This window comes from Uloborus diversus, chromosome 4 (genome assembly GCF_026930045.1).
Source record: "Uloborus diversus isolate 005 chromosome 4, Udiv.v.3.1, whole genome shotgun sequence".
Lineage (NCBI taxonomy): Eukaryota > Metazoa > Arthropoda > Arachnida > Araneae > Uloboridae > Uloborus > Uloborus diversus.
The window spans coordinates 82,739,172-82,752,507 of NC_072734.1; the positions used below are offsets into that span (position 1 = coordinate 82,739,172).

The following is a 13,336-nucleotide window of genomic DNA, read 5'->3' on the forward strand; positions in this document are numbered from 1 at the left end:
GTTTTGATTTTCGCTTAATTTTGTCATTTCTTTATACATCAATTAGATTTTAAATGGTTTTCTTTGGTCTCTTTGTTTGTATGGTTCATTTTTAAATGTTCTTTTTGAGGAAATTTTACATTTATAACAAAAGATACATGGGTCATTATACAAGAAACGTAGGTTTTTGAAGTTGGAATTCATGAAAAAAAATCTACAATTTTTTTAAAAGTTACTTTATATTGTTCCTTTAGGCACCTTTTTACTCTCACATAGTTAGTCACATTCTTTATTGGTTATTTTGTAACTTTCTTTTGTAGTTTAAATTTTTTATGTGAACGGAGGGTAACGGATAGTAAATATATATTTTAAATTTTATTTTTAAAACTTTTCATTTAAATAAACATTGCATCTTGTATGAGGAACACGACTTGAACTGATTCAAACGTACACATCTTTCTTAAAATGGATTTTTAAAGAAAGTTGTATGCTCCATTTCTGATTGTATATCCTCCATTACATCTGTACATTAATGGAGGATACAAATACTTATGTTTTGCTATGATCATTGCGTTGATTTAGGGTTAACTCGACATGTTATTTAGAATTTACTTGATAAAAAGTGATTCAATTTTAACTATAAAATTTTTTTTTGTATACAAACAATTCTTTCCTTTTTAACTCAAGAATGGAGAATGTACAAAGTTAAGGACCTATTTGACTTCAAAGACAATAATGCTGAAATTCTTTCACCCTAAGTTCTTTAGCTTCACTATGAAGACCCAGAGTTGAAAAGGGCTAACTTGTGATTCTAAACCTCTGTAATGAGCTGCCAGTGCTGCCGTCTAGGAAATTCTATTACTTAAATCCTGAACGGAGGATACAAGAAATACTGTGACAGTGATTCAAAAGATTATGAATGCTATCCTTTTTTTTTATTTTACAACATCATTCTTTTAACCAATTAAAAAACATCAAATTATTTAAATTTCACTATTAAATCTGTTACATTTTTTTGTATTGAATAAATAAATGAAAAAGTACATGGGAAGAAATGTGTTGGGACATGTAACGGAGGGGCATACAAGTATCCCTCTGTTCAGTGAAAAAACGCATTTAAAAATTTTTATAACATCATTAATTTGTATTGATCATTTTCAAAATTTGTTCTATTTTTCTAAATCTCATTTTAAAAAAAAAGTGCTTAAAAATAAATATTTTTGAAACTAACCACCTTGGGCCTAAAAAAACTCGTTTTTTGTAGAATGACTCACATATCGTTCTGTAACTCAAAATGTCGGGGGGGGGGGGAGAGAAAACTTTGCTTGGACTTGGTATTTTTGGCACAATCACCTTCCCTCTAAGAACAAAATTTTAATTTTAAATTGAAGCAGAGATAAATTAAGTGTATAATACTTTTCAGAAAATCATTTATTGGGCTATATGATACATCATTTATTCATTTCAAGAATTTTTTTCTACCTGTACAAATTAAATAAAACATTGTACTCATGAGAAAGTTTCGACAAATTTATATTTTAATCATCCCTAAATCAATTTTTATTGGGTTTTTCATGTTGTCTATAGGTTTTTATGTATATTAGGGTGTCCCCCCCCCCAAAAAAAAAAGTCCATTTTTCAAACCACACACCCTCTAATAATTTTCCTTTTAGATCATAACAATTGTAAAAAAAGTTTCATGCGATTTGAACAACAGCAACCTGGGCTGACTTACGCCAGAAATGAAATTTCATGTTGATAAAACATTGCCCCTTTAGCCCCACATATACCACAAAAATATTTATCCAACTTGTGTCCATCAGGATGCCTAAAATTTATGATTTTCTCCAAAAAATGGATTTTTTTTTTGGTTTTAATCTTTTAAAAAACTACATATACATTTCAATAAAATATCAAGTTCAAAAATCATTAGCAAACACATTTCCAAATCAACATTAAAAAAAGTAATATATTTTAAAATGAAAAATGTAACTTAAACGTAAAAAAAAATCCCTATTTTGAGTACTAGGTGGGAGACTTACATATTGCAAGAGAGCAAAAATTTCTATTTGGTGCCAATCACCAAGCTTACTGTTTATATTTTTCTTCTGAAAATATATTACAAATTTTTATAAAAATATAGGAAAAATCAATTTGTTGAAGAAAATTATAAAATTCAAGCCTCCTGCTGGACACTTCAATATTTTTAATTTGGATAAATATTTTAGTGGCACACATGGGGCTATAGGGGCAGCGTTTTATCAACATAAAATTTCAAACTTCCGAAAAAAAAGTCTATTTGGCGTAGTACACACACTTCCAAACGCAAGTCGGCACAGGTTGCCATTGTTCAAAGTATATGAAACTTTTTTTACAATTGTTTTGATCTAAAAGGAAAAAATATAAGAGGGTGTGCGGCTTAAAACATAGACTTTCGATTTTTCGTTGTCACCCTAATGTATTTAGAGTCATTTTCATCATCCTTGAATCAGTTTTAATAAGTTCTGTTATAACTTCTGTATGCACTTGCAGAAATTAAAAGCGGTTTTTATTTAGAACTTTTATAATGTGTAAATTGAGCATTTCATATTTTTGTTGCAATCTCATGTTCTTAAATTACCCCTTTACCTATTTTTGTATCAAGTCATTTCTTGAAAATGACTTACTTTGACGGCATTCATTTCTCAGTCAATCACCACGCCACTTATGTACCCACACATCTTGTTACATTTGCTTTGTGGGTTATAGATGTTTCATTGTCACTGGAAATCATTTTAGTAATTGAACATATAAGAAAGTTATTGGTGTAAACATGTTTTTTTATCACTATAGCTTCAGTGATTTTGTTTATTTTATTACATCTGTGGTTTCTAATCTGTGAGGTGTGCCTCCCTAGGAGACATGGAATTATTGTAAAGAGGGCACACAGCTGATACCAAAATTTTTGAGCAAAAAATAAGTAATGCCAGAAAATAAGAATAGCCAAAACTTGATCGCTATGATGTTCGAGTTTGTTAGACTGCCCACACTAAGAACAGCGATATCTTTTTAATGACACCAAGGTTTGAGAAAATTTGTACTCAATAACAAGCCCACACATCTCATTCAAATTAAGACAATTCAAACAGATTATTTCTTCTTGCTGAAAAAATTAGTATAAATGTGGTGGATATTTTTGACAGTGTTCGATTTTTCCAAACAGGGCAGTAATTGCTGCCCTTACCCATCTTTCTTCAAGTTTTTGTATTGAGTCTCAACTGTAAAAAACACAAGTAGGCGACTTAGCTATCCTCCAAAAAATGCCACCCCGGACAATGGTCCTGGCTTGTTCCCCCTAGATCCGGCACCAATTAGAGATCCAATAGTATTTAGTTTTTCTTTCCAATCCTTTTAATGCATTTTCTACTTGGCAAAATGCATTCAAGGGAAACTTTAAAAATTTACTCTCATGCCTTTGTAGGTATGACTAGAGATGGTCTTAGCTATGACTTGCATTTTATGAATATACTTTTGTTGCTGGTCTGCTAACAAAATTGTTTGACAAGATTTGTTTTCCCCAAAATTTTAAAAAACTGAATCTAAAACTCTTGACTTTGAAGTCAATTAGAAATATGTCTCAAGAAAGTTAATATTCTATAAGAAAATATGTACTATGAGTTCTATAATTACTGAGGCATTACATAGCTTGCACGTGAGCTTACAGGAACTCATGTTCTGTATTTCTTTTTCAATTTTATTTCTATAATTTATTTGACAACTTTCAGGCAATGGTGGTTTACATATGTATGGAAACTTTAGAGGACTCAAGGGTAACCACACTTCTATTACAAGTTAATATCTGCTCTGAGGACTTGTGCAAATATAAATAGTAATAATTTATGAATTGTTTGGAGAGAGGGGGGGGGGTGCATTTTATATTGAACTATCTATTATTGAACTATAAGCTGGATATAATTATAATAATATGGTTTTATCCTTTTTCGCTTTTTCATAAAAACGAGGCACTTGGATCAACACTTAAGCTGCATATATTTCCGCTATATTCTGATTTTTGTTAGGTTTTATTGTTTAAAAATAATTATGCTGATTTAACTATCCTATCAAAGGAAATAGTGTTCGAATACATTATATTTACCTTAGCATAACATCAAAATATTTTTCCTCTCCCAGATTGAACAGCTGTAGCAGTTCTAAAGGACATGTTAATTTAGAGGCAGTTAAGTATTACTGTGCTGAAACTAACAAAAATTGTAGAATCTTAAGAGTTAGGAAAAAATTTTAGGTGGCAGACAAATTATTCCTCAGAAATTATTGGAAAATTCAGCGTTTCTGAGCGATTTTTGTTTTAAAAGAACTAGTCACCAAGGTTTTTTTTTTTAGTCGCCTGTGAACCCGGATCTTGGATTTTGCCAGAGCCTACTTATGTGGTATTGTTGTGTCACAGAGAGATGGCCGATGAACTAGTAGCATAAACAGTACACTTCACTTTATATCAGCAAAAATCTGCAAACAGTAAAGATTTGTGTTCTCACATATCTTACATATTTTAGAATTTACTGTTTTCGCTTCCAGTTCTTCTATCACCTCTTCATGTCACAACTTCATAAATTGTTATGATATGTGTTATATTAAAATGCTGAAGGCTCTTAACATAACCTTATTGACATTTCTCCTTAAAAGCTTCCTCGTTTCAATTAAGGTTGCAAATACTGATTTCGAATATCAATAGTATCAATGTTAGTTTCAGAGCTTTTTAACAGAATGTCCAAAATCGGCTGTAAAACTGATGAAAAAGAAAGAATCATTTCAGGCTTCTGAAAATGATTTATTCCATAGTCTGAAAAATAAATAATTGCAAAAGGAATGTAAGAAAATAGGCGTTACATAAATAGAATAGAAAGGATTTAAGAAGGTTAATGTTCGATTGAGAACATGCATGATTTATATAAGGATTATGTTTTAAAAGAAAAAAACACCTGAAACAGAGCTTAAGCAGGTTCTAAATAGCAGAAAGTGAGCATTTCATTGAGAAACACATTCTACTGCTGTTAATAATATACTCCAAGGAAAGTTAGGAATTTCAAATATTTGCATGAATAACTATTGAAGTTTATAAATTTAGGAATCTCTGAATCACAGTTTCACCTAGATATACATTGAATACTTGATTTAATCTAAATTTTGTTGAAATTTAGAAAGTAAGTTTTCATTTCATATCCAATTGTTGCTAATATTAATAAGGCAAATATAACAAATGTAATAGGAGTTATACAGCAAAATTTAAGTCTTTCTCAACTGTTTTCTTTTTTGGATATCAAATGTAGGGGAAGGCCAAGTTCTGTGTGTTCAATTTTACTACTGTCCAACAATTGAATAACTAATTGCATTGAACTAACTTTAAAAGTCCTGCTGGGTTTTTGTAAGTATTCAAAATGCAGTATAATAATAAATGAAAAGACACTTCACTGTCCCAACATTTAAATAAAGGGTTATTGTATTTTGCAAAATAATAATACTTTATCAAGTGGTTGGAAGTAACTCAGCAATATAGTAAATAACATAACTGCAAATAATTCCAAAATTTGTAAAGTTAATATTTAGCAATCGATATTGAAAGATTACAGAAAGAAAAATATGGTTTCCCTCAATAAAAGTAGTTCCTTCTAAAGCATTTTTTTTTTTGTATCTATATTTGAAATCTAAGCATGAGAGCTAGTTTGATGTTAGAATCGCATTTTGTGGATTTATGACTAACTTGACTGCATCAAGTGGCAAAATCATTTTACTGGATTCTGTAATAACAATACTTCTCCCGGCATTTATCAAATGCATTTACGTAGTTTTTACTAAAACATGGGGAGAAGAGTTAAATATAACAGAAATGTACAGCAACGGTTTTAAAAAAAATGCAAATGTGTTGGAGAGGGGTTACAAGGAACACCCTTTTCAGTGCAAAAAAACGTGAAGTTATGTATTCAAAGAATAATTTAAAACTAATTAATTATCAAATATGAGTTGTAGAGAAAATTTAATCATTCCAAAAAGAAAAAAGGTTTTCCCCCTTGTAAATTCATATGTGCAAGTAAAAAGAAAGAAATGTACAACCCCTCTAATGCAGTATTTGTTTTAATTGCCACAATGGGTTTTTTAAGGTTTTATTCCTCCTCCTCCCCTTATGTGTATGTTAAAACATTAAAAATGCATGAAAATATATATATATATATAGAGAGAGCAATTTAGAAGAAAAAGAAAAAGCAAAGGTTTGTTTTTCTTATATCAACTTGAAGTTGTTTCTAAACTGAAATGTTCTTCATGCTTTTATGTTTGCGGTATTGTGTACAACAAAAATGTGTAATGTAAGTTGTAGACATTCAAAAAAGCCCATGCATGCAAACTGACATCTACTAGTGTTCATGGTTAAAGGGACTTTATTTATAATTTCAATATTTTAAATAAATATATAAACTTTAATAACACAGTTAAGATAAAAGCAAGCTTGAGATTTTCACTAAGTGCACTTTTTTTTTTTGCTGTTTGAAATTAAATATCTGCTAGCCTTACAATGCTAAGATATTAACTATAATCAAATCTAAATGTGCTCATTCTCTTGATATTTATCTTGTAATTTATTTCTTAGAGCTGTTATCAATTTTCCAGTTTATCACAATGATAACATTTTCTAAAATCTCATACTCTTCATTTTGTTCTCATTCACCTAATTAATGTTTCTGGTATAGTAATAATTCATTTTAACTGTAGATTTAATAAATATAAATTTTCAAGCTTGTACATTTGAATGAAACAAAACATTTAAATGATATTGCACTAAAAATACTTGATAGATTTTAAAATTATTTACCAAAAAACTAAAAATGTTTTCTTTTCAATGCTTTATCTGTGTTGATATTTATAATGCATAAAACATTGTCATCACATATATGCTCACGAGTGAAGCTTGGTTTTTAAAGCATACAAATTAAAATAACACCCAACAAATATTTCCACTCTAAGTCCTGCTTATTTGTGGTATATCATTGCTGCATGCCCTAAATTTCCTTTGAAATTGATGGCACTTGTGCACCGGAAGTTGACAGTCTATATACATTTTTGAGCAAGAACTTGATACTTTTTAGCCGTAAGTTATAAAAATGGAGTCCTTAGGCACCTCTTCAAATTTCACACGATCTTGAAACTTGCTCTTAAAAGTTCTTTGGACACATAATTCAAACCTTTGATGTTACACCTTTATCTATTAGGCACTTGGAATTTGCTTGCCATTGCTAACAACTTCTCTAGTGTTATTCTTACCTGAAAAAGAAAAAAAAGAACCATCAGATTGCTACTTTTTGTTTTGAACGATACACTGAAGTAAATACAGTCGAACCTTGATATCTTGAACCTCCTTATCTCGAAACCCTTGATGTCTCGAAAAAACATTTTTCCCCTGCATTTTCTATAAAACCCCCTATGTATTTTCCATAGTTATCTCGAAATTTATTTTTCGAAACCCTTGATATGTCGAAACTTTTGCACAGAAGCAAGTTTCAATTGTTTTTCTTCGGTAATTTTTGTAGTAAAACCAGTCCCGGGGACCAGTTTTCATCTTTCTTCTTGGAAATTTTGTTATTAGGGGATTGAAGCAAGATAATAGGGGAGTGTTGGTATGAAAAGGGTGCTGCGTTTTCCCCAGAGTAATCTCCCCCCCCCCCCCTCTCGAATCTTTGTGCATTTCTCTTGAACATGTTGTCCACTTTGAGGAAAGAGGTTTGATTTTTCGCCAGTCAGTTTTCAAGTGAAAACGGAAAATGCGTTCCTCATTTTCATCATTCTGCTTTTTTAACTCCTACAAAATAGCTGCTGAAAACTTTTTGAATGTGGGGAGCTACTAGTTGAAGATAAGAATTTTTATATTTTTAGGTTTAAAACCAAGTTGAAATTGTTGTTTATTTCAAAATCTCTTCCTGTGAACTTTCGACAATTATAAAATTTCAAATCTAGTAAGATATTGAAGACTACTTTATTGATCGTAATTCAAAGTGGTCTCATTGTACATATATAAATGCATATAGAGTATGTGTGTGTAATTATGAGAGTTTCTAGTGTAGTTTTTTTAAAACCTTGATAACTGAAAAACTTGATATCTCGAATGTTTTTCCCGTCCTGACAGATTTGTACTGTATCGAGGTTGTACTGTAGTCGACTCTCGCTACAACGTGGGTCGACTTACGTAAAATGGCTGTAACGCGAATTTTTCAGGAGAAACGAATTTTAAAAGTAATGTGAGTTTCTTGCCTGAAAAAAGAACATTTTCTGAAGGGAATCACTGGGCTTAAGTATCGCCTTCGTTATTGACTACTAAATATTAGTATCATGAATGAACTTTCTTTTTAGCATCACTGAAAGTCTAAGTTTCACTCATCGTACTAATCTAAACATCTCTTTGTTGGTGTAAACAAATAACCACTCTGCATCATCTCTTTATTATAATTATGAAGTTAAGTAAATATAATTTCATAAAAGCACACTCTTTGTCTACAGTTTGAAAATGGAAGGAAAAAGAAAAAGTTTCTGACAAGTAAAAAAAGGGTAAAGATTTTCAAGATGCTTCAATAACTAAAAAGTGTGTCCAATATAGCTACTGTATCTAATGTACAGTACTAATATAGTGCTGCTGCACTTTATTATTGCTGCATACTATGGGCATGGTACTTTTTCATTTTATGCCTCTCACTCATTGGTTTTTTGGATCGTAAACATATTTTATGTTGAGTATCACAGCCTAAAAATTCAGTTCTTCATGCAAAAACGGTAATATGAAGTTAAGAAATGGGTTAAAATATTTTCAGGGATGTTTACAAATGTCCAAAATAAATGTATATGTTTATAAAAAATTTGTATACAAACCCTTTTTCTCAACACGAAATTTCGACTTTCGCGAGGGGGGTCTTAGAAGGCATCCCTCGCGTAAGTCGGGACACGACTAGTTTGAATTTTGATTGTGTGAGAACTGAAAATCTGGTACTTGTAGCTTACATGTTCTTTCCCAACAATTGAGGATTTAGACAAGTGCACAACTGAAAAGTATTGCAGTTATTCTTACCCTTTTTTTATCCTCACATATATAATAGCAAATTCACTGATCGAGTAACCCTCCTGACGTCACCAACAGTGAAAATCATGCCATATCAAGAGAATTTTAAAATATTTTTTGGTAAGGTTTGACATGCAGGGAAATGTGTTATTTTGACAAGGCTGAACTGGATCCAATCTCTTAACTGCTTTACTGGTAAGACTCATTTTATGAGAATGAAGAAACGAAAAAGTGGTCAACAATTGCACTATATACTGAAGTTTCGGGTTAATCCACCGGAGCTGGGGTTAAAGTGTCAACTATCAAAATATCACAGGCAATTGCTTCATTCAAGTGGAGAAGCAATTTTTTTCTAGTAACTCCAATACTCCTTTATTTCAAAGTTCTCATTGGGTTGGCTCTAATAGAGTTTGACTGTATATAAATCTCATTGTTTAAAAAAAAAATCCACAAAATATCTTATTTGCGAAAGATTGATAAATCGGTTCAAAAGGCGAAATTCATGTAAATTTTGGTAAAACTAATTATCAGATGTTGTTATAATATGAGAATGTAAGGATTTATTGGTGGAGTAAAAATGTGTCTTGACTACTTTGCCTAGTGTTTTAAAAATTTGACAATTTAAAAAATAAATAAATAAAACATTTTTTTTTACAAACACTTACCTCTGCTAAACTTCTAATCCTTTCTTCTAAATTAGAGACTACTATGGAAAATTCTGATGGCACTATGTCAGAAAATTCACCTAGTCTTGAAGGATATTATTAAAATAAATATTAGTTCACGTGTATATGTTCTTGTATCGCATTTATAAGTTCATAATATACAAATACAAATACAAAAGTGACGACCAGCAACAGGCTCTGGGCCCAGTTAGACTGGTCCTAGTCAATTTACAATCCCCAGTGAAGATCAATGGCCCTCTTAAAACTGTCTACTCCTTTGCTCATTACCACCTCTTCCGGTAAGCTGTTCCAAGGTTCCACTACCCTGCTGAAATAATTTTTCCTAATATCCATGTTAGCCTGAGATTTAAATAGCTTAAAACAATGACCACTTGTCCTGTTTTCAGTGCTAAACTTTAGCCCCGTAACATCTTTTGTTTTAATAAATTTAAACAGCTGAATCATGTCCCCTCGGTCTCTTCTTTGCTCAAGACTGTACATTTTTAGCCTTCTAAGCCTGGAATCATAATCTAAGTGGGAAAGTCCACTTATTAGCCTTGTAGTCCGCCTTTGAACCCTTTCCAATACATTAATGTCTTTCTTAAGATAAGGAGACCAAAACTGAACAGCATACTCCAAATGGGGTCTTACCAAACTTCTATATAAGAGCAGAAGAACTTCTTTAGATTTATTTGAAATAGATCTATTGATAAACCCAAGCATCTTATTGGCTTTATTGCTAGCAATGCTGCACTGTTGGCTAAACTTTAAATCCTGACTTATTAGGACCCCCAGATCAGTAACTTTGTCTGCGTGACTAATGACTGAACCTTACAAATAATAACTTGTACACTTATTTCCATGCCCTAAATGTAGCACTTGACATTTCCCAACATTAACAGCCATACCCCATTTATCAGCTCACTCTGTAATATGATCTAGATCCTCTTGCAGCTGATTTGCTTGTTCTTCATTTTCTACAGTCCCCATAACTTTGACATCATCAGCAAAACAATTCATGTTCCCAGAAATATTTTTGTGAATATCGTTCATAAAGACAATGAACAAAACAGGCCCTAACACTGATCCTTGAGGAACCCCGCTTAAGACCTTACCCCAATTAGAATAATTTCCCCTTACAACTACTCTTTGTTTCCTTCCAGTCAGCCAATTTTTTACCCAAATGAAAGTTTTCCCTCCTATTCCTATATCAGCTAATTTGCTAAGTAGAGCAACATGCGGTACCTTATCGAAAGCTTTTTGAAAATCAATGTAAACAACATCTACAGGCTTCTTATTGTCCAAAGCCATGGTAACTTTGTCATAGAAATGTAATAAATTAGTTGCACAAGATTTACCTTTCCTGAAACCGTACTGAAAGCTAGTCAATAGATTATTAGTCTCTAGAAAATTTACTATCTTAATTTTCATCAATGTTTCAAAAATTTTGCAAACCACCGAAGTTAGATTCACAGGTCTATAATTTCCCGCACTCCCTTTAGACCCTTTCTTTAAGAGCGGTGTAATGTTAGCCAGCTTCCAGTCCTCTGGCACTGTCCCCGAATTATAAGAAGCATTGAAAATGTTTGCGATTACATCTGCTAATTCCTCTGCACATTCAACTAAAATTTTCGGATAAATATTATCTGGCCCCGGAGCCTTAGTCTCTTTAATTTTTTTCAAATGAAGTAAAACGTCATCCCTGGAAAATACAAAGTCCTCAAGCTGTACTATAGCTTGTGTCTTGTTGGTGTCAACTGTTGAGATACAGTTATCGTTAAAAACACTCGAAAAAAAGTTATTAAGAACATTAGCAATATCACTATTGTCCTGAATTAAAATTCCATGCTCATCAACCAGTGGCCCAATATGGCTATTTCGAATTTTCCCCGAATTAGCGTATGCAAAAAACCTCTTGGGATTCCTGTTTATGTTATCTGCCAGTCTTTGCTCCAACTCTCTTTTCTGAATCCGTACCAAATACTTAAATTTACGCCTTGCCTTACAATATTGGAGCCTATCTGCACTGTGACCTGTTTCTCTAAACCTATGAAAAGCAGCTTGCTTGTAATTTAGAGCGTCTTTAGTTTCCCTGGAGAACCACATTGGCCAAATTTTAGTGTTGACACCCTTTCTCCTAAAAGGAACATGATCCCTAACCGTATTCGCTAGATTTTCCTTAAACTCTGCCCACTGAAGATTCACATCGCTATTGTCCAATCCAGAAGAAAAAACTGCTTTCAAACTCTGCCGAAGTGCCACAAAGTCAGTATTTCTGAAATTGGGCACAAACCTAAAATTCTCTACTTTGTGCATATCAAATTTAATCCCAAACCTAATACTGTTGTGGTCACTATCTCCAATGTGTTCCCCTACACATAATATGTATTTTTTGACATTTCTGTGTTACTGAAATAAAGTGCTGTTTTCTTTTCCTGCTACCTCAAAAACGTTTTAGTTGTTACAAAATAATACAGTATAGGACCCCAAATTTGGTAGGACATAAAAATTGGCAAATTTTCGTTGTCCAAGATTTGTAAATCTGACAAAGTGAAAAGCTCAAAAATCAGGGAATTGTTTTGAAACCAAAAATACTATTTTTCAGCATTTTTGTATACGAAGCAAGAATGATACTGGTTTTAAACTTCATACTATCATTAAATATCATCATAATTTATAGTTTTTTTTTTTTTTTTTCAGGTAAACTGAACAACACTAAATTATTTTGTGATCTTTCAATGAAATTATATGCCAAACAGAAAACACTTTGCTATGCTCCAAAATCAGTTACCTACTTCATGGATAACTTTTGTAGCACAATTAGACACAAATGAAATGTAGTTAAAAATATTGTTTTATTGCCTTTTCAGCATCCTGCTTTACTAATATTTAATTTGATCACAGTTCTAGTTTTAAAAAAAGGAAAGAAACACACCTGCAAACACAGTACTTGCTGTTTAAAAAAATCGCTATTTTGAATTTGTGTGTTATGTAGTCGTTGCACAGTAAAGTGCCCAAAATCTAACACCCAAAAACACTTCCTGATGTTTACATTTTCAAGTAAAACAAACATTTAAAACATCACAGATTTCTTCAAATAATTTAGACTGAGCTTCTACCTTAAGAAGAAAGGGAAACTAATTTTGAATTGTTTTAGAAAATGATAAGTGCTTTAAATACTTGTTTCATTTAAAGATGTCAGCTTAATGAACTGCTTTTTCAGGGGCCAGCTTTAACGCTCTTTATGGTGAAGTAGGAAATTGTAGTTTTTTTTTTCTATTTTAAAAAATAACAATTTAAGCTTCTGCTCTCATGATCTGTTGATGCAATTTTCACGTTATTTGTCACTTTCGATTTAAATGCTTTTGCAATCATGAATTGGTTTCGAAACACTTTTGAAAAGAAAGGTTTAGCCATGTTTTAATTTACACCTTTTTTTTACTAGTTTGCTTTTAAACTAAATTAGTATCAATAAATCAGGGTTCATACTCTATTTGAATGAAAAAACTCCATGACTTTTCCAAGACTTTTTCATGACTTCAATGAAAATTTTCATGACCTCTTTACACGAAGAGAATAGCACTATTTAATCTCAAACTTG

General features: G+C 31.7%; 1 protein-coding gene across 3 annotated transcripts in view; it reads right to left on the reverse strand.

Moving 5' to 3' along the window:
* Positions 1 to 5,705: 5,705 nt before the first annotated feature.
* Positions 5,706 to 13,336, reverse strand: part of LOC129219709 (GRAM domain-containing protein 2B-like) — a 138,235-nt gene continuing 130,604 nt past the window's right edge. For 2 of the 3 annotated variants that reach the window (XM_054853995.1, XM_054853996.1), the window contains exons 11-12: positions 9,736 to 9,820; positions 5,707 to 7,287 (exon numbers count right to left, since the gene is read on the reverse strand). In XM_054853995.1, coding sequence (XP_054709970.1) covers positions 7,225 to 7,287; positions 9,736 to 9,820 — 148 coding nt within the window. In that variant the 3' untranslated portion in view covers positions 5,707 to 7,224. Of the gene's footprint in view, positions 7,288 to 9,735; positions 9,821 to 13,336 lie in introns of all 3 variants that reach the window. The other variant, XM_054853994.1, reaches the window with a different exon arrangement.